General features: G+C 36.2%; 1 protein-coding gene across 2 annotated transcripts in view; it reads left to right on the top strand.

The window, feature by feature from the left end:
• Window positions 1-19,545, top strand: part of LOC150090712 (diuretic hormone receptor-like) — a 212,473-nt gene extending 192,928 nt beyond the window's left edge. For both annotated transcript variants that reach the window (XM_090379588.1, XM_090379597.1), the window contains exons 8-13: window positions 6,315-6,396; window positions 7,327-7,393; window positions 9,313-9,398; window positions 14,099-14,231; window positions 17,620-17,661; window positions 19,223-19,545. In XM_090379588.1, coding sequence (XP_090235714.1) covers window positions 6,315-6,396; window positions 7,327-7,393; window positions 9,313-9,398; window positions 14,099-14,231; window positions 17,620-17,661; window positions 19,223-19,489 — 677 coding nt within the window. In that variant the 3' untranslated portion in view covers window positions 19,490-19,545. The remainder of the gene's footprint in view (window positions 1-6,314; window positions 6,397-7,326; window positions 7,394-9,312; window positions 9,399-14,098; window positions 14,232-17,619; window positions 17,662-19,222) is intronic.
• Window positions 19,546-20,299: the final 754 nt, after the last annotated feature.

Genomic DNA, 20,299 nt, shown 5'->3' with positions numbered 1-20,299 from the left:
AAAACCAAATAACAAACAAACAGCCGCAAGACAGTAAGCAAACTCCCCTCCACAGAAATGCGTCCGGCTGGGCTAATTTGCCCAGCTGCCGCATTTATGTCCTAAAATCGTAAAAGAAGTGAGCATAGAGACAGTCATTCAAGAACGTATTTGCTTCCGAAAGGGGATCATTCTTCATAACAACGCTCAGCCCCAACTAGCAATCGATCGCAATAGTCTGGGTTGGGAAATTTTTTGCTCCCCTCTCCCCATAGATCAGTCACACTGTGACTGGTATTCGGCATTGGAAACCCGAGGTTTACACGGATGGTGCAACTGGGCACTGGTTAGAGACGCGAAAGCATTCCCAAACTGGCGTCACACACACAAAAAAAAAAAATAAAAAATAAATAAATAAAATAATAAAACAGCCGAGGTGGTCAGGCGCGAGAGTACATAAGTACACGTGCTTTGAGTAACCGTGATAAAGCCCGTGACTGCTAAATACGGTGCTGTTTCTTGTATTCTCTCAATCTTGTGAACTCCTCTGACAGTGAGGTCCTCCCGGAGTATAAATAGAAAATTTATTTATTTATTATTACTGAACGGTATTTCACAAACAGTTACCTCGCTAGTTTTGAAGGTAAATGAAAATAAAAATATTTCATATTTGAATTTTATTCACCTGAATTGCTAAACGAAAACATTTGCTTAAGTTAAATTTATTTTTCTTATTGAAGTAGTTTGAGTGATATAACAGTAACCAGTAGCATTTTCTAGGATTTTTCACCTGAGTTGTTAAAGCTCCGATTTGGCCTCGACTTCAAAACAAACCGACCTCTACTAAACTCTGGCAATTTACGGATACTACACACACTGGCTGGTCATATTTTCAGTTTTCCTTTCGCACAACCAACAAACTTTGCCATGTTAACAAATCCGCTTATACATCCTTTAAAAAGCTGTTAATTATTGTAAGTACTTTGAGTTCTTAATTGGGAATGACTTTCGCTGACATTCGATGTATTTCTTGTCCAGAAACGCTCTAGAAAACAAAGGAAAGACACGGGAAAGAGCCGCGAAATGTAGTTAAGTACACTCTGGTCTGTCTGATACCACCATACATCTAAAGTCATAAGCGATGTGAGAGAAAGAGATTAACTTCCGTCTTCCATCTCTCATTTTGGAAATTGGTGGGATTAATAAATCGATGAGAGGGTCTTTGACACACGCTGAATATGGTGTCACAACACGATGTTGGTGTCGTATGATTTATCGTCTGTGGCGAACAAAGTTCTTCAGACCGACAGAAATATGAGAGATGGAGTAGACGAGAATGTCGATAACTTCTTAGCAACCCGGCCGATAAACAGCGGATTGCCTTACCAAGTACCCGACTGTAACCATCATTAAAAGGCTCCTAATGAAAAGTACGCATTTGTATAATGACGCAATAAAAAAAAAAAAGCAGCCGTCTAATATTTGAAACGTTTCTCAGCGAATCCAATCAGCACATAAACAGCTTTTAATGATTTTGCAAGCGGTTATTATAATATCGTATTACCCGCGATCGCATTCAGAAAGAACAAAAGAAAACACTTTTCATTCCAAGCGGTTAATGTATCGAGTGAATCACAGTATTTATGCAATCTCGATGATTTGTCAAGAACTCGACACCTCATCAGATTTACCATATAACTCTGTATACGCCTACGTCTTGCCAGCTGAGCCAATATTTGTAATAAAATATTAGCGTAGGTGTCTTTTGCAACAGTAGAGAAACATTCTAAATCATTCCTAATAATTTGGAGGAGGTTTATTACTTTAAAAATTCGTTGCGAAGTAACTAGGAAGACGTAAGTTCAAATCCACCTTAACTTTGGAGTCCTTCATTAATATCTGAAATGCTTACGTGCTAAGATGCGTCTCCTATTCACATGATGACGGAGGATGTACAGTACATGTAGAATTACGATCCCTTTGTATCCCTCTTCAAAGGTAACATCGTTATACATATTTCAAACCACTCGCCGTTATTGAGTTTAACGAAATGACTCTGTGCGAGTATGGTGGCCTGGATTCAAATATTCAACAAGGTCGTAGCAGGGGAGGACGTTGTTTATGTGAGACGAGAGAACACGTGCAGGTTTTCTCGATACAACCACTCATTTCCGTTCTCATTCGTTCACTATAAAAGCCTCCGCAAGAAATGAAATAAAGTCCAAAGGAGAATCGGTTCAAACCCATTCCTCCCTGGGGACATTTCCGTAAATCTGCCACGAGCACACTTCAGGGCGACTCCAGATTTGATTACTGGTGAGGCTGCCAAGTTGACGAAGTCCCATGAATCTTTTTGTAGAGCGTACTTTCAGAATGCGCTATTCGGAGAGCCCGAGTAATATTAGGGAGAAACTGCCGCGAACTTCGGTGGAAGTGATTTATCTTCTTCCCTCCGCGTCTGTTATGTTTTCGCCAGGTGGGATTGGATGAAAATATTGTTCGTTTCTGTGTGACCGCACAATTATGAATCATATGATGTATATATCCAGTTGTAAACTTTATTTCCAGTCAACAGATGCTCATAACTCAGCATCCTGTTGACCCAAGGGTTTTTCTAAATTCAAGACACGTATCGACCTCTAATGCACTTTAGAAATTTCTCCCATTCAACTAAATAAGAAATCAGCAAAATCTCGAGTTCGACCTTTTGTTCCATAAATTCATGACATTTTTTTTTTATTCTGAAAAATTCATTGGTCTTAGTTAATTGTACATTATAATCGGGACTTTATTGGGAAAAAAACTTATTTTTTTAAGTATAGTTTTTGTGATGTGGTAGATTTGTATAAAATATAGTGAGCTCCATATTTCATCAGTGAAAAAGAGACTGATTTTGCTGTTCGAAATAGAATCTTATTTAAATCAAAATAATATTTCTAGCGATATCATACTTGGTTACGTGACACACACGAGGGATTATGAATTTAAATTAAGAGAGGATAATTACGGAATTCACGTCCGAAAATTTTCTTAGAATCAAAGAGCGATTGACTACTAAAATAAACTGGGAGAGGACAATGTCAGGGCATGGGTGACTCGTATGTTTAGGAATAATAAAAAATATATATATATATCTAGTATATATTTTATAAAATTTGTTTTATGTTAAAAATACTACCCCTCCACCACCCTGGCTGAAAGCACATTATCACACATCTATTTTGCAGTTATCCTTTTTCAGTATATTCAAATTGCAATATATTTTAGAGAAAGAGTACAGATGCCACTAGCATTTAGTTTACTCGATCTATTTTAGAGCCTTAAACGTTTCAACCGGATCTCCTCGCAGGTACCTAGTTTACAGGTGCTGCAATTACAGAAATGAAGGCTTTCTTATTGAGAGCACCCGTTTGTGTCCTCCGACTAATCTTGTTGCTTCCGGACCTGTACGCAATACTCAAGATACGTCCTCACCATTGCTATATACAATCATGACTGATTTAGTTACAATTTCCATATCTATTGAAATGTGCGTATTTGTTCACATCGACACATTAACTTTTATTGTCCTAGAGCTTTTTGTTTGGAAATAAGTTTCAGACTTATTTAGATAGACGTTCTCAATGAATTTTTAATTCTACTTATTATTTTTATTTTGCTTCATATAAAATTTGATTTTATGTTGAAGAGTTTTCGTGTCATTATACTGTATTTATTTATGCAGTTCGCACTTGTGTACATTGATCGTAATTATTCAATGTTTGTGTGATGTTTTTATGATTTCTATTGTTATCATGTTCAATATACAATAAAATAATTGAAGCGTGAACAATAAGGTTCTGGTGCATATATTTACTTGTCTTACTCCAAAGCACTATGTGATGGGTTATCTTCCCGAGAAACCACGTCATTACCAAACAACTCTTGCTCATCCGTTGCTACGGTAACAATTGCTATGGAAACGCTCGATTCTGGCCGTCATGACAGAGCTACAGCGACAACTGTGAATTGTACCCCTTGAAGACATAAAGATTACATGTTCGCACATGTAATAATAAATATGTGCATGGAAAAATATAAATAAGTAATACGCGTAACTATAGCCAAATTATTAAACTTTTTATTTCAAGATGTATCAGTCTTCACTTTGATTTCTAGCAGACTTACTTTTAGCGCGTTTTTTATAGGAAGGGGGAAAAAACCGATAAAAAAAGGGGAGGAGTAAACCCTGTATTTTCCGTCCGAGACTGGCAAATTCAAGCTTTACATGATGCCAGGAAGTCTCCAGGTTCTGATGGCATTTTCTCTAGTTGTTAATAAAACCTGCGCTCCACAGTTAGCTCTTTTATTTTATTTTTTTTGTCGTCGTGTTTTTTACACTCTTTTACTCCATTGGTGTCCCTATAGTTTCATTACATTTATATCAACTCTTTACAAAATAATGTCAGAAGCCATCAACCACCAACTCTTGCACTACCTTGAAACTTTCCATCTGATTAACAGTCGTTACTGTGGATTACGCCATTGTCGATTCACTGGTGATACCTTGCCTTTGGACAAGTTCCATGTAAAAATTCAAAGAAATTCAGGCGGTTGCTCTTAACACTTATAAAGCTTTTGATCGTGTTTGTTATTAAGGTCTTCTAAACAAGCTTTCATCTTGTGGTCTGTTTCTGTTTTCTGCAGTTGGATGCGAAGTTTTGATTCCGACCACCCACCGAGTGTAGTGGCAATGTCTTTTTATTTTTTGACTTCTCACCTAATGCTGAAGTTATCCAAGTTTTTATTTTTTCCCATCCTGTATACTAAAGACCTTTTCCCACCGAATGGAAATCCTGTCCGTAGTTTTGAAGACGATAATACACTAGATTGTGCCTTCAATTTGGCAAACTCTGCACAAATAGCTACAACTTCTTGAATATCCATTACCAGTTCTTTAAACGCTGATCTTTCGCTAAAGGAGCTAACTTTCAATCCTTCTGAAACCTAGCGCTGCCCTGTTTGTCACATAGCACTGTGCTGCTCCCACTGTCATATTCCACAACACTCAGATTTCTAGGGAAGAGCAACATATCTTTATTGGCGATTGCTCTGCTCTCGCCAGTAGCACGTGGTTATAATCACCGCCCTTCCTATACCGTGTGGAAGAGGTGTAGGTTCGAATTCCGCGGAGGAACTTTTATTGGCTTTTTTTACACCATGGCTGAGTTAGTCGGTCTCAGGCGGGGACAGCAAGGTTTTTCTCACCGAATCCGAGTTTTTTTCGTCCAGCAACACAGGCAAACCGACCAGAGCAAACGTGCAATTTACGGACATGATATTCATGGGTTTATGAGTTAAACCCAATAAGAAATATTTCATTTTGTTTTTATTTATTGGGGATAATCCCGATGTAATCTTTCTTGGCACAGTGCATATCACAAACATTATCTATTCTGCATCGAAAAAAGTGTTTTCTCTTTTGGTTTCGGCATTACTTTTCTTTTCAAATAGCTACTGATTATGTACAAATCAAAAATCTGCCCTAACATGGAGTATCGTTCCCTTGGATGGGGTTGGTTGTCTTAAATTTTTAGACTGACCAGAAGAGGGCAGATGGCTAATTTATGATTCCTGACTTACAAACTCGTTCTATGCAGACCTTTAGTTTTTGTTGCATGCGTTTTATAGATATGTCCACGGGCGCTGTTCTGAAATAGCACCAAATTCCAACTCTAACTTAAAAGTTAGTTCAAATTCATTGAACTAACTTTTATTCTTTTATTTATCCCTTCTGTTCTTTGGACTCTGTTCTTTAACCCTTCTGTTTTCTTCGTGCGTATTTCCCGTCTACTCAACCTTCAATGAGTATTGAAATGATTAGGTAGGTTTAACCCAGACTTAAGGCTGAGAGATGTAAAATTTCATACTTGAATTGGATAAAGCTTTTTTTTTTATAATTATTCTTAGTGCCTATTTTTCGATTTATGAATGATCTATCAAAGATGATCAGTTGCCCTTGACAAAAAAAAAAAAAAAAATAAATAATAATAATAAATAAATAAATAAAATAAATAAACCCAGTTTCCATATACAGACCTACGTATTTAATATCCAAATAAATTTTTGATTTTGCATGTAATATTTATGGAAATGAAAATATCGCCTCAAATGTGGGATTTCAACTAATTTATTTGGATTTTTGCTGCTCACTTTATCGTTTATTAGAGATTATCTCGGAGTTCTCATTATAAAATATTCTTCGTTTAACTGAGAATTTTTTTATACACAGAAGCTTTCACCGCTAGCATTCATTGCTTTTATTTGTCATTTTTTCCTTTCTTTCTCTTTAATAGGCTTGCCAGCTCTTGTCGTTAGTATTTGGGCATCTGTGAAGGCTCAATACGTCCCCTCACTTGGAGAACCATTGGTGCACGGGTATGTACAAGATCAGCTGAGTGAATACTAATTAAACTTATTTAAAATAATATTAAAAGAAAACAGAAAGTTTCCTTATTTAAAATATAATAATATATCTTATAATTATCGTATTTGTCAGTTTATTAAGCATATAACATTAGTAAATCACTTAACTGAACAGGTGGTTATGAGAGAAAGACAGAGGGTATCAATTGTATTATTATGAATATAATTTATACGGTGATATTTCGAAGTTTGCAAACTTTGTCTCCCTGAATATGGCAGTAAAGCTTCCATAATGCAACTCTCTTTCTTTTCTTAAATCACATTGTTTCTGTGAACAAGATAGGCCTGAGAGTGGAGTGGTTAAACTCCCAAATACTTTCTTACAGAGAACGTCAACGTAGTAAAAGCCAAAGTTTGTAAAGTTGGCGTTTGGTAACTTAATTCTCTACTTTCATTCTCCAAAGATACACCTCTTTGAGATAGGAAGACCGAACTGAACTTTTTTTTTTTTTTTTTTTTTATACATTGTATAAAAGATTTGAACTGATCGATACCGACCTGTCTTTTCAGCTAAATCCTCTCGCGGCTTGACATTCCCCGGAAGTAAAACTTTCTTTCAAAATCTGATTTTAAATGGGAAGAATCATAGGACGCAGCCCGGTATATTTAAGAAATGGCATTGCTCCTATTTTTCTGTTTAGTCTGAAGGATTAAGGAAATATTTATTTATAGTAATCTGCTAAATATAACGTCCACCTTGTGGCTGTTGGACGAATTTTGACAATCTTTTAGTGTTTTTATTTATATCCCTTTTTAAAACTTTTAAGTGCCGAATGACGAAGAATAAAATACAGTTGCTTTCGTATGCTACATTCACTCAAGCAAATACATTAATTTTTCACAAGTAATGGCACTGAGTTATTTCACTTTGGTTTTTTGCAGATGTCCATGGCAGAGTAGAGATAATTACGACTACATCTTTGTATGTCCGGTAATCTTGGTATTGCTGGTAAGTATGGTATTATTTTAGTATTAGCATTAGTAATGGTCACATGGTGCAAGGAAGTTTATGGCTTATGCTGCACCAGCCAAAAAAAATTAAAAAAAAAATAATAAATAAAATAATAATAATAAAATAACAAAAAATACATAAAATAAAGCAATAAGAATAAAAACAAATTAATAATAATAATAAGAAGAAAATTAAAAAAGATAATAATAATAATTAATAAGAGAAAAGGAAATGGACAACCTATGCATTTCCCTCCTCCCATAGGTAATTATCCAGCTGACCTTTGAATTTCCCCAAACTGTCAGCCTCTACCACCCATGTAGGCAACTTATTCCAGTAATTTATAACTGTCTGGCTAAAATAAAACTTCCTGCAATCCAGTCTAAACATCTTCCCCCATAACTTGAAATTATGGCCCCTAGTTCTAGAATCATTTAGAACCGTGAAAATTTCGTCCTCATTCATTTTGCTTATGCCTCTCTCTCAGAGCCTTAAACACCTCAATTAAGTCTCCTCCAAGGTGCCTAGTTTCCAAGCTCTGCAACCCACATATTCGAAGTCTCCTCATATGGACGCCCTTTTGCCGATCTCACCAGGCGAGTTACCCGTCTCTGGACCCTTTCAAGAAGCACAATGTCTTTCTTTAGGTGCGGTCTCCATACTTGAACACAGTATTCCAAGTGTGGTCTAACAGTAGCCTTATATAATGGGATTATGACGTCCTTATCTCTACTAGTTGAAGGGCCCATGGTGTCCTATCGACACCACGGGCCCTTCTTGCAACCAGTCTACAACGCTCGGAGAACTTCATATCTGACCTTATCTTAATACCCAAGTCCCTTTCCTCCACTACTAGCTTTAGTTCAACTCCGCCAAGTGTATAAGTTATTTTGGGGTTACTGTTCTCCAGGTGTAATACCTTACACTTTGCTGGATTAAATTTTATTAAATTTAAATTTCCAATCCAACGGAATCACTCCCGAATCCAGTGTTGCTCTCATAATTAGCCTCAATGCACTTATTTGCCGCCTCCCTTACCTTAAGATTATAGGGTAAATGCTATCAACCCCAGGATCCTTACTGACCTGTAGGCCCGAAAGTTTTTTTTTTTCATTAAATAAACGTGTGAAATTTCAACATAATTAATTACATTTTTTTTTTCAACTTCACTCCCATAATTTCTCATTGACGTGAAGGGTTTTTCTTCTGTAAATATCGATGCAAAGTAACTGTTGAGTTCATCTGCGACTTCAGCTGGGGTATCTAATACTGTCCCACGTCCATAACATAAGGTTCCGATCTGGTTTGTCCTTCTCTTCTTTGCATTTATATATGTGAAGAATTCCTTATTCCCTCTCTTTGCCAGCGATTTCTGATAATTTGCCTTTGCCAGCCTAACCTTTTCAGTGGCATTATTACAGATCAATTTGTAGCTGTTATAGGCTTCAGTACTTTTTATTGCTCTAACTTTTCCTGGTTATCCTGTTTACATAACCGCCTTAAATTTTATGAAAATGGTTTTAAACTAATATCATACCAGAACTCCCACAGTGGTTGAAATCACTGTCCTTCCACTCGGGGGCTGAAAAGGTTTCGGTTTTGATCCCCTCCCAACGGAAAGAGCTGTTGGCTTTTTAGTCAAATTAGTCAATCTTGGGCGAGGATTCTTTAGTTTCTTTGGCGCTCCACACGCAGTATCTTCACCTTTATTATACCATAACCGAATTACATGTAGATTTTTATTTAAAAAATTCTCATATAAATTTAAAACCAACAAAGTTTATTTTTTAACTTTTAAATATTTTATGGCCCCAAGGGTTAAAAAATATTCCTTTTATTTTTAGAATACATATTCTAATAATAGATATCCCCGAATAATATCAGGAAGCTAATATTCATACAAAGTCTGTTTTCAGGTGAACATATTCTTTCTCTGCGAAATAATGTGGGTGCTGATCACAAAGCTCAGAGTATCCACGACAGTGGAATCCAAACAGTACAGGTAAATTTACAAAACATAAATTTTAGAAAATTGTTTTAATAGTTACTAGGGGGCTTCTCCCCCTGCTTCGCTTCTTTTGATAAAATAAAATACAATACTTACAGAAGCTTTCGACACTGTGTGTGTGTCTTCCTCAGCTATGAATACATAAATACGTTACATATGGAAATCAAGAATGGTACCGCGTGGAAATGCTAGATAAACAAAGAGCGTGCACGAGGTTTATCTAGCATGACCACTCGAAAACAGAAGCTTGTTTTACCACAGTAAAAGCTTCTGTTACGTATTTTAGTATTTATTACGTATTACCACGTAACCCGCATCCCTCTTCTCCCATTGGCTGAATAAAAATCACTAGGAGGAAAACTTTTTTTAATGTATAGAAAGATAATATTAAAATTAAAAGAATTCACACTATATGTTTACAAATGTGTATAACTCGAATATTATCCATTTCGTGAATTAAAATAAAATTCTTCATTCAAGAATTTTTTAATTCACGAATTAAAAATTCACTGTACTATTTCATTAATTATATGATATTATTTTGAATATATTAATTAAATTGAGAAGAAACTTCAGTTGCAGTCATTTAATTTTCGATTAACACGTTAACTGACGTAATTTTAAAGATAAAATTAATACGAGGGGCTACCAAGTATTTTTTTTTTTTTTTTTTTTTTGTTATTGTGGCCCGTAATATACTTAACTACCCGTATGACAAAAATGGAAAATTAAATTTTTCTTAAAATTATTTTTTATACCTTCTCCATTGGTCACAAACCCCAACTATAAGAAAAAATAAATAAATAATAATAAAAAATAAAAGAAAAGAAAAATGTCGCTTCTGTCCATGAGATTACGTACTACTGTTTCTTAATGCCTATTTCGACATTTATGGGATTTGTCCAGTTGATATCAGTTCGAAAAGATATATTATTGTGTAACATAAATAATAACCATGTTTATTTATGAAGAAAAACAATGTAGATAATATTGAGATAAATTGCAGTGAGAGATAATATTCGAGCTCCCAGGCCACTTGAAATCCATATGACACAACGGCCAGCGAAAGCCATAAGCCAAGTCCCAAAGCGCAGACAAAAGAGATATAAATGAGAGATATGGACAAAAATTTTTTTTTTGCAAGGACTTTGGACTAACGCCGTTATTATTTTAAAAAAAAATTCAATGGAAAAGTTTACATGAATACGAAAGAAACATCACTATTTAGTTGCGAGTATAAAGATTTTTATAAACGAGTTTTGTTTGTTTTTTTTTCGAAATATGTTTTATTATTGCGTTACTGTATATTTTAGAACAATCATGTTGTTCTCCCTCTAGAATATGCTGAAGGAAACATAAAAAAGGGGGTGTTCGATAGAGCAGTTTAATTATCCATTAGATAGGTTCATATAACTATGGAGTGAAATCATATTCGGGTTTCCCAGGCTTAAAACGTCCATGCGATACAATGTGCAGAAGAAAGCATCTGCTATCTCGCAGGGATAGCTCACAAATAGAACTTGTAAATCAGAGCGGGTTTCAGAGCACATTGGAAACGCAAAAGGTAAGACCCGAATATCGGGTCTCACGGAAGTTAATGCGCTTAACATCCTTAAATAAATAATATTAATAGTAAAATAAATAATTACAGTATTTCGTCCGATATCGAAATTCAACTTAGATGTCCAACATAATTATTTGTTCAAGAAAAATACACGAAACAGATTCCAATAACGCGATAAATTTTAAAAATAACAAAAGTCACCTTAAATTACTTAATATATTCGAAAAAACACAGAAAGTTATACGAAAAAAAAAATTATTAAAATGATTTAAAATTCTTATTTCTGTTATTCGTTATATTTTTGTATTCTCGTGGAATAATTTATTAGAAATAACTTCTAATCTACGGTAAACACGTATGCTGAATTCGATTGTGAATCTAGATCCAAGGAAGAAAATAAAGGCTTAAAACGGCTGTTTCTAACGTCGTTGATATACTCGTACTTCTCTACCGTTGCTTGGATTTTCTTTTTTCTATTTTTGAACCTGTTGTGGAAGCTTGAAGAGAGAGAGAGAGAGAGGAAGACTCGCTCTTCCTCAGTGAAACATCTTTCTACCTGCCGTCAATGGAGATTGTGTCAGTAACGGGCGTATTAGTGGGTAGAGCCTGCAGACGTTCATTGTGGATTTGCTGTGCGACTATGGTCACTGTAGATTCCTCGATGTGAAAGAATTTCGTCCATATCCTCTTATACCCATTTCTTGCCTTTTAACCGATATGCATTTGTTTACAGTCTGTCTTTGGACCAGTTTCATGAGCACGCATTTTTTGTTGGGAATAAAAGAATGGTTACAATATGAATTCGAAACGAGCCCATAACGTTGATAGAGCAACAAGTTTTTCTCTTTAAAGGGAAAAAATAATCTAGTCTTGTGAACTCCTCTGTGGTTGTTTCAGAGTATATATAAAAAAAATTATTATCCACGATGACATAACAATGATTGAAGGGGAAAAAATGAAAAATTTTGGAAACTCCTCAAATTGGATCCTTCTCCAGAAAATGTGTGGATCTTTTATCAGCATCCATGCCAATCAGCAGCACAATCTGACCTAATAGTATTAAAATAGCAGGCGTAGCCGAGGACCAGAGATTGTCTATGAAAACGCGTCCACAGTTTAGATATGATCTATACAGGCGTTTTCAGAGGATCACGAATAACTATTGGTGGATTTAATAGTATAAAAATAGCAGACGACACCCACTGAGCCATTTGGTACTTGTGTCAGGTCATCTATGGACGCATTTTCAGAGAGCTACGAACTAACTAGTGTGGTTTTAATTTTCCTCTCAAAACGGTCATCCTCTTTTGGGTGATTGTATATTTTTAAATTAAAATATAATTACAGTTACAATACGAAAACTGCTTTTCGGTAGCATATTTTATACCGTATTTCTCACCTGAAAACAGCTTGGCCCAAATGACAGCCCTTGTCATAATGTTTTCCGGAATCATATCCAAGCTTTTTTCATTAAAAGAAGCAACCGATACTCAAAGGGGGGGGGGGGGTCTTCAAGTCATTAAAGACACTTTCAAAAGTTGTTTGTCGTAGCTTCGTACTCTGTCACTTTATTTCAATTAGGTATCAGGAAAGAAACTCCCGAGAAGGTCCGGCGTTATGCAATACCTTTCGTTTCGATCCAGACCATAGTTTTTAATCAGTTGAATATGGACTTCGTGTGATGGTCGTCAGTTTCGGAACAAGCGACCGTCTCACGATCGTAGAGCCCAAATTAGTCTCATGAGCATATGCTCACGTAGGCTGGCTACTCATGGGGTGAATTGTGGGTGGTGCCACTTCCATAATAAACAGTGCATTTAGCTTTTCTTACTGAAAACGTTAGACAACCTTTACGCCGACGTATATGGAATAAAATCGTCTAATTACTACTGCTGTGTATTTTGGAATATATTATCTAAAATGAAATCCAAAACTACAACATTAAAAAATGGTAATGTTAAACTGATCTGTTGGTTTACATTATTACTGCCAAGAAGTCCCTAGCCAAAATATTATTGTCTGTTGAGTCTGGAAGCCCTTCTCCACAAAAATTAATTTTCGATAAATTTAGTTATTTACGTAATTAATTTTCGATAAATGCGTTTTATGTAAATTTGTTAAATATAACCTTCTAATTTTCAGAATTTGTGCATTCCTGGTATTATAAGGTCGTGTAAGTAAACTCCGATGGCAACAGCGATGAGTACGTGGGCTCGTGGAAGGGCACATATCGGGAAAGCCTTGAAAAATATCCAAGATAATTTCAACCCAAGGTTTAAACACGGGCACAACTACCAACGAATACAGAATTATGCTGGGGGAATAAGCTGTTTGAAACTGGTTGCGTTAAGGAAAGACCATGGCCGGGAAGCCATCAACTCGAGCTGAATAACGTTCAAGTGAGTGCATTTGTGGATCGTTCACTGAAGAAATCACTTTGCAGGAAAAGATATTTCACGTTATGTTACGGATTATAAATGTCTTTCAGACTTCTTTGGGGAGAACTTTTTTTTTTTTTTTTTTTTTGAGTTGGTAATTGTTGGCGCATCGGCTTCTGTGGCCATATTGCACCTCCCAAGGTTTTTGCAGTACTTTGATCCAAGCCCGAGGCGGGAATCGAACCCGCGACCTTTGGGTTGCCGGGCAGGTACTTTACCCACTCGGCTAGCCCGGTCGGCAAGGGAGAACAAACTGGAACCACTAATTAGAGAGTTGCGGGTGGTTGCAGTTTCTTCTCCCTATTCAGACATTATCAGGCGTTAGTTATCCGTAAAGTACCTTCAGAGCCAAAGCCATGTCCCAACTGCGGAATTCAATGTGGAATTCAGAAACGTATAAACTTTTAATTTAGTTGTTGAGATTAGGGAAGTCTTTGTAATGATTTTTATCCTTTTCCTACCAATAGGCTAATTAAGGGTATTCACGTGATAAAGTATTATTTCATAAACTTAATTGCTTGTGCCTTCAAAGTTTATTAGAAATTAGAGCAGCCAGCCAGAAGCCCTCTAAATGCCTTAACACACGTATGAACATTTAACGAGTTTCATGAATGAGATAGCGACTGTAAGGTATCCTTATAAGTTAGCGCACGAGAATCGGCACGCACTGTTCTCCTGTTTTTCTTTTACAGAAAGGCAGCAAAAGCTCTACTAGTATTAATTCCGCTGTTGGGTGTCACATACGTCGTAGTTATCGTAACTCCCAGTCATAGAACGGCACGTATGATCTTTGCTTACGCCCAAGCAACTCTCCTCTCAACACAGGTCAGTAATTATTTTATTATTATTTTTTTTTGTCATTTGAAAAAAATTAAACCTACAAAAGCTGAGTGTTTTTTTTTGTAAAATGAGTGGCGAAATTTATTACGTCAAAAATAACATTGAAGATGATAAAAAACAAGGACTATACGTGTTGTCAACTGATGATTTATTGAATTAAATGACATTCTTTTTAATTTCGTTAATCATTAGTTGATAACACGAGGTGTTGTAGTTCGGGTTTTTAATAATTTGAGTTTGATACCGAAACAGTACGCGGTCTGTTTAATAGTTTTGTTTATCGCTCTCTCCATTCGCTGCACGTTCTTCGATATGGTTATCCATTTCTTATTTTGTTCACTATTTTGATTTTTATTTTCCATCTTGTTTGCTAATATATTATGCACTCGTATATTTATGATTTTATTTTACTTCTTAGTATCATTTTTAATAGTTCACTTGCATATTGTTTGTCTGTTGATTCGCGGTAGCCGACATTGAAATTTATATTTCGTTCTGTAGTTTGCTTCAGGTTTTAGAGGATGTCGACCATATTTAAGCACCTGTTTTACACTATAACCCACCTACGAGTATTCCTAACTTCATTATTGGCTCAGTGCACTCTAGCGGCAGATATTTTACGGGCATTCTACATATCCAGAACCTGCTCATCCGTTCAGAATAGTATGTAGCGAGGTTCGTCATTCCGTATAACGATTTCCACTACTTTACGGGCCAATTACAGCGCGTGTTACACCATGCAAGGCAAGACCGCTGATTGCGGTTGGTGATGGTTGACTTATGCGCCGCCGCTCCCAATTAAAACCCAGAGTTTGTAGCTCCGTACGCATCATGTTTGTACAGATCTCAGTTCCTGTCGACGCTGTCGCCTCTCAAATTCCCGATTGGTGTTTTTCAGATATTTTGAGATCGTCGTACGACCCTATCGACCGAGTACCCCTGGTCACGTGTAGTAAGCTTCCGTGATCTTCTTGCGTGTTAACGTACGGTACTGTCACGTTCCATTTCACGGCCTACGGTCGACTTCGGATGGCGTAGTTTGTCAGCAGTTGCTCAATTGACAAGCCAGCAATGTGACATCCGATAGTATCACCCCTCTTGAAATTGGTCAGCTCGGGTGTACATGCCATGGCGAAAACAGCTGACTTGTGTAACTCATCCACCTTCCTTATACAATATAACGACCTGAGTCCGTTTATTCGGGAAGGTCCAATGAACTGTGAAAACGGGTGATATGTCTGTATAAATATGTACAGCTGATTTGCCAGTTTCTGGCTAGCGGCCGCTTGTTCAATATAAAAAAAAAAAAAAAAAAAAGCGCGAAAACGGGTGTACTGATACTTTTTGAAGGATAATTTGTTTCATTGCATTATTCCTAGCTGTCGCTATAATAACAGAATTGTGTTCTGTACTGCTTTCTAGAGAGATTGGCTTTTGCTTGTTAATTCCTTTTCTTTTTTATTTTAGTTATTTTATCTAATTTATTTTTTATTATGTGGATATACAGTAAGTAATAGTAGCACCTTAAAAGTATAACCTGTTACAGTTGCTGCAATTACCACACGTGGTATAACATTGAAGATACGATTTTTTAAATCTTTGTTCAGTTAAAAATTGCAGACATAAATAAAACTCAAAAGTATTATTTGAGTTTTTGCAGCATAGAGGGTGTTCATGTTAAAAGTAAACCCACGTTATTTGTATTAAGTACAACGCTATCAAGCAATGATCGTTGATGCAATTGTGTGAGGGTGCTAGTGGAGGATGTTACGTAACTGGGGGAAATGAGAGTTCGTTATTTCAGATGTCCTGTTTGTCACGCTTATTTGAAGTCGCACGCGTTATTACGGATGGGTAAATGTCATGCCATATCACCACCGAGAAGCGTGTTTTTTTTTAGTGGAATCTCACAGTGGGCGTCAACAAAAATTTATAAAAAAATTCCCTGGCACTATAACAGTCCACGCAAAGCATCGGGTTTCAAGATAATAAAGAAGTTTCGTGAGTGTGGATCATTTTGGAGTAAGAAATATGAAAAAAAGGTGTGTTCTTGCGCACGATACTTTAGACGACATTAAACAAACAGTTTTGCTATCTCCTAACAAATCTCTGCGGAAACTCAGCCTTCAAAAGGAAATATCGCTCGATCTAGGTCATTTCGCTGGTAATAAAACTTTTTTTCCGTACCGAATCCACAACATTTATGAGCATCAAATTCAGGATAATGCTAAAAGATTGCGGTACTGTCGCTGGTTTCAAAATTAACTTCGTTATTGAAATTTTGAATAAAATTTATTTCATTGACGAAGCGTCGTTTCACCTTAGTGGCTACGTCAACAGTCAAAATTACAGAATATGGAGCGCTGAAAATCGGCACCTTTATTGCGAAACCCCTTTACACGCCCCAAAAAATCGATGTTTGGTGTGGCATATCTGGAAGAAACAAGTTGGGCCCCCTTTTTTTTTTTTTTTTTTTTTAAATAAACTGTCACCTCTGTTTACTAAGGCATCATAATGCAGTCTATTGCCTTTTCAGAGCAAAATAAAAGAAATACTTATTTCCAACAGGACGAAGCAACCTGCCATACCGAACTCTCAACCATTGAAATGTTGCGAGAGTTTTCTGGAGATGGAATCATAGCGCAAGAACTTTAGCCAACTAGGTCTCCTGATGTAACGTCCCCAGACTTCTTCCTTCTGTCGACACGACAAAGAAATATCTATCCACGAAGTATTCATCAGCTGAACGCGAGCATTGGAAATATAGTCAGGAGTGTATCGACACACCAACTCCTTGTTGGGTCACTCGTAACATGATCAAAAGAGTGAATTACGGAGAACATTTCCAGCAATGTTTAGAAATTATTATTTTTTGATTATTCCAATAATAAATTGTATTTTCTTATGATCGTTTTGGATTACTTTTAAAATCAACACCCTCCATTTATCAAATTAAACCCCGAATTTATTTAAAATCTTTAATATTTCGCGATGAAAATATATAGGAATTAGCTGTGCGACCGACTGCTTTTTATAATTAATTATAAAGGAGGTTTAGATTTATAAAGGAGGTTTTGATGATTTAAATATTTGCGTAGCTTTAAAATATTAAATGTAAACATTTCAGTGAAAAAATTACTGCATAAATATTAATAATGAATAAAGTCTTTCAAATGTAATTTTTCCCAAATCTGTTTTTCTGAAATCATAATAATAATTTGCTATGCATTTCGCTTTCCGGTTGTTACAAATTTTCTCACAGAAACCACGGTGACTAATTAATATTACGCAGATTATTTTAAAAAATTTATAGTACTTTAGACTGTAAGCGAGGATATTATGCGCTTAATTTATTTTTTTCTTTTTCTAACAGGGATTTACGGTGGCAGTTCTATACTGTTTTCTAAATGGAGAGGTAAGTTCCCGACGAAAATTTCAATAAACATTTTAAAATAGCATCGGTAAATCTCGATTATGTATAGTCACCCGAAGCACTTCGTAGATTTTGCGGCACTTTAAGCGAGAAACTTCGCGAGGAAATGCAACGCATTTCCTTATACATTTATAATCCCTTAAAAGGGGGCGGATCAGATAAGATTATGCGCCAAGAAAACAGTAAAACAGATGGCTCTTTGCAATACTTTTGGAAAATAATCCCTGAGAGCGTCATAAGAGATATTGACTCAGCACAAACCTTGATAATATTACGTTGAAGCGAAGCAATATATATGAAAACTAGTGATAAAGTCTGTTGAAATCCACGGCCAGTAAAGCCTTTCCACCTTTCTCAGAACGATTGCTCTCATGTGCGGATGGCTTTACTGGGTACCCGTATGGACGGGTACCCAGCAAAGTTCTCTACACACCCTGAATAACGGATCTTATTGAATGCAGGATTTATGCCCTGCATTTAAGGGGTGTATAAAAGGTTAAAAGGCATCGAAGCCGTTTTTATTATTATAATCTGTCATTTTTCTAAGATGGTACCTTCTTGTAAGGCTATGGACAATTAAACTCGTATAGGAAATTCGGGAGAGAACGGTTGTTTCTAGGAGAGCTCTAGATGTTGCAATACAAAGCAAAAACTGTAGGTGGTATTGCACCGGTTGATGACTCTCATCAACTGGTGCAATACCACCACTTTAGGTTTGACGTGGTGAAACCCATGTTTAGTTTCGAGACTAAAGCTTCCGGCTCCCCTTCAATCCATGCATGGTACTAATACTAAAACTGACCAGTAACACTACTAATGTAAAATAGAACAAATAATACAATACAATACTATAATATAATAATAACACTAGGTCGTAGATGACTCTGATCAGCCAGTGCTGTGCCACCACTTTGCTTATTGGAGGCTTGAAGTGGTGAAATCCATGTTTAGTCTCTAGAGCAAAGTTTCCGTCATCTCTTCCCGATCTCCTTCAACTCATGCACGGTACTAAGTACTATGGGTTTTCATAAAAAGAAAGAAAGAAAAAGAAATGTATTTTAAAGTTTAAGAGATACAGTTTGAATATTAATACCCTTCCCATCGAATTATGCCATTTTAAGTTCGAAAAAAACTGACTGACCGAATGAATGCTAAAAGCAAAGCCTGCGAGATTCTTTGACATTGAAAGCGAAACTGGGTCGACATTTGAATGGCATGGTTTTAAAAGTCCACCACATAACGACAGAAAAGTAAATTTATTTGTCGACTTCTACAGTCCAAATGTGAAACGTCAGAATTCTACAACTGTGATTTAAATTTCTGAAATCCGGCGCATTGATAAAATGACTGGCAAACTGCACAAAAAAAAAACTCCATTAACATCACTTTTATCACAAGTTAATCAGAGTTTTGATAACTTCGTTAACTACTTCAATCACGGAACTTATATGCACACCCCACTCATAACATTTGTTCCGTCGAATATTTTTCTTTAACGATAATATAATAAAATTTCAATTGCAAAGTTGCTCTTGTTTTCTAGGTACGAAATTCAGTACGGCATCTCTTCGAACGCTGGAAAACGCAACGAGTACTTAAAAGCAGAAAGAGACACTCCTTAACTTTTCGTTCTTTTCATCGAGGAGAAAGCATGAGGCTGTATTCCTGTCGAGGGGTCCGAGATCGTGCCAGCTGTACTAGCTTCACCACCAGCAGTACGTGGGTGAGTAATTGCAACAAATGTGGGATGGGACCTGGAAACAGCAACGGTTCGTACGGTCTCGTGCCCATGAGAGATGACGTGATATGACACTCGTGTCTCGATCACCTATTCTTTTTTTTTTTTTTTTTCTCTTCACCTGGAGGTGCGAGATCTTTCTACATTACAACAGGAGCAGGGGGGATGATATTGAACATTTACAAAAGTCCGATCAACAATAATTCGTGTTTTATTTCCGTGGTATGGTTGGTAACCTTCAAGGTGATGTTTCTGTAAACGCACACTATGGTCACGTGTTTAAATTTTTGTGTAAAACTGAAAACCATCATCACAACGAAGTCGGGATTCGATGTACTATTCCTTAGTTTATCGCTATTGTAGTTATTAAAAAAAAAAAAAAAAATCGCGTTGTATTTTCTCAAAAAAATCACATAGATAAGTTTTTTTTTTTTTTTTTAATTTACCTTACTTAAGTAGGTTTAAAAATTAAAGAAATCTACATATTTTCAGAAATTTTTCATTGGGGAAAAACAAAACATGTTGGTAACTAAAACATTCCCTTTCGGAGAGCGAATTAGAAGCACAACGTTTTAAAATACAATAGACTCAGTTAACCAGAGTCTGTATGGACCACAGAGGTCTGAAGTCAATCGGAGTCCGATTACAAAAAGTTGCAGGGGTTGTTTACAATTTTTCATGTTGCTGCCCTTGAATTTCTCAGAAACTTCCTTGCATTGTGCCTGCTAGCTTACTCTAGTCATACAAAGCAAAATTTCAGCAATCCTTCAGTTTTATTATTGTACATTAATTTTGATAATTTCCCCGATTGTTTTTTATTTATTCATTTGTGTCCATCCTGCTGAAACGGAAAAGGACTTCTCTGTCTGTCTGTTGAACTTA

This window comes from Mastigoproctus giganteus, chromosome 1, assembly GCF_048544385.1.
Source record: "Mastigoproctus giganteus isolate SK-2022 chromosome 1, ASM4854438v1, whole genome shotgun sequence".
In the NCBI taxonomy this organism is placed as follows: domain Eukaryota; kingdom Metazoa; phylum Arthropoda; class Arachnida; order Uropygi; family Thelyphonidae; genus Mastigoproctus; species Mastigoproctus giganteus.
This window is presented reverse-complemented; position numbering and strand designations above follow the sequence as displayed.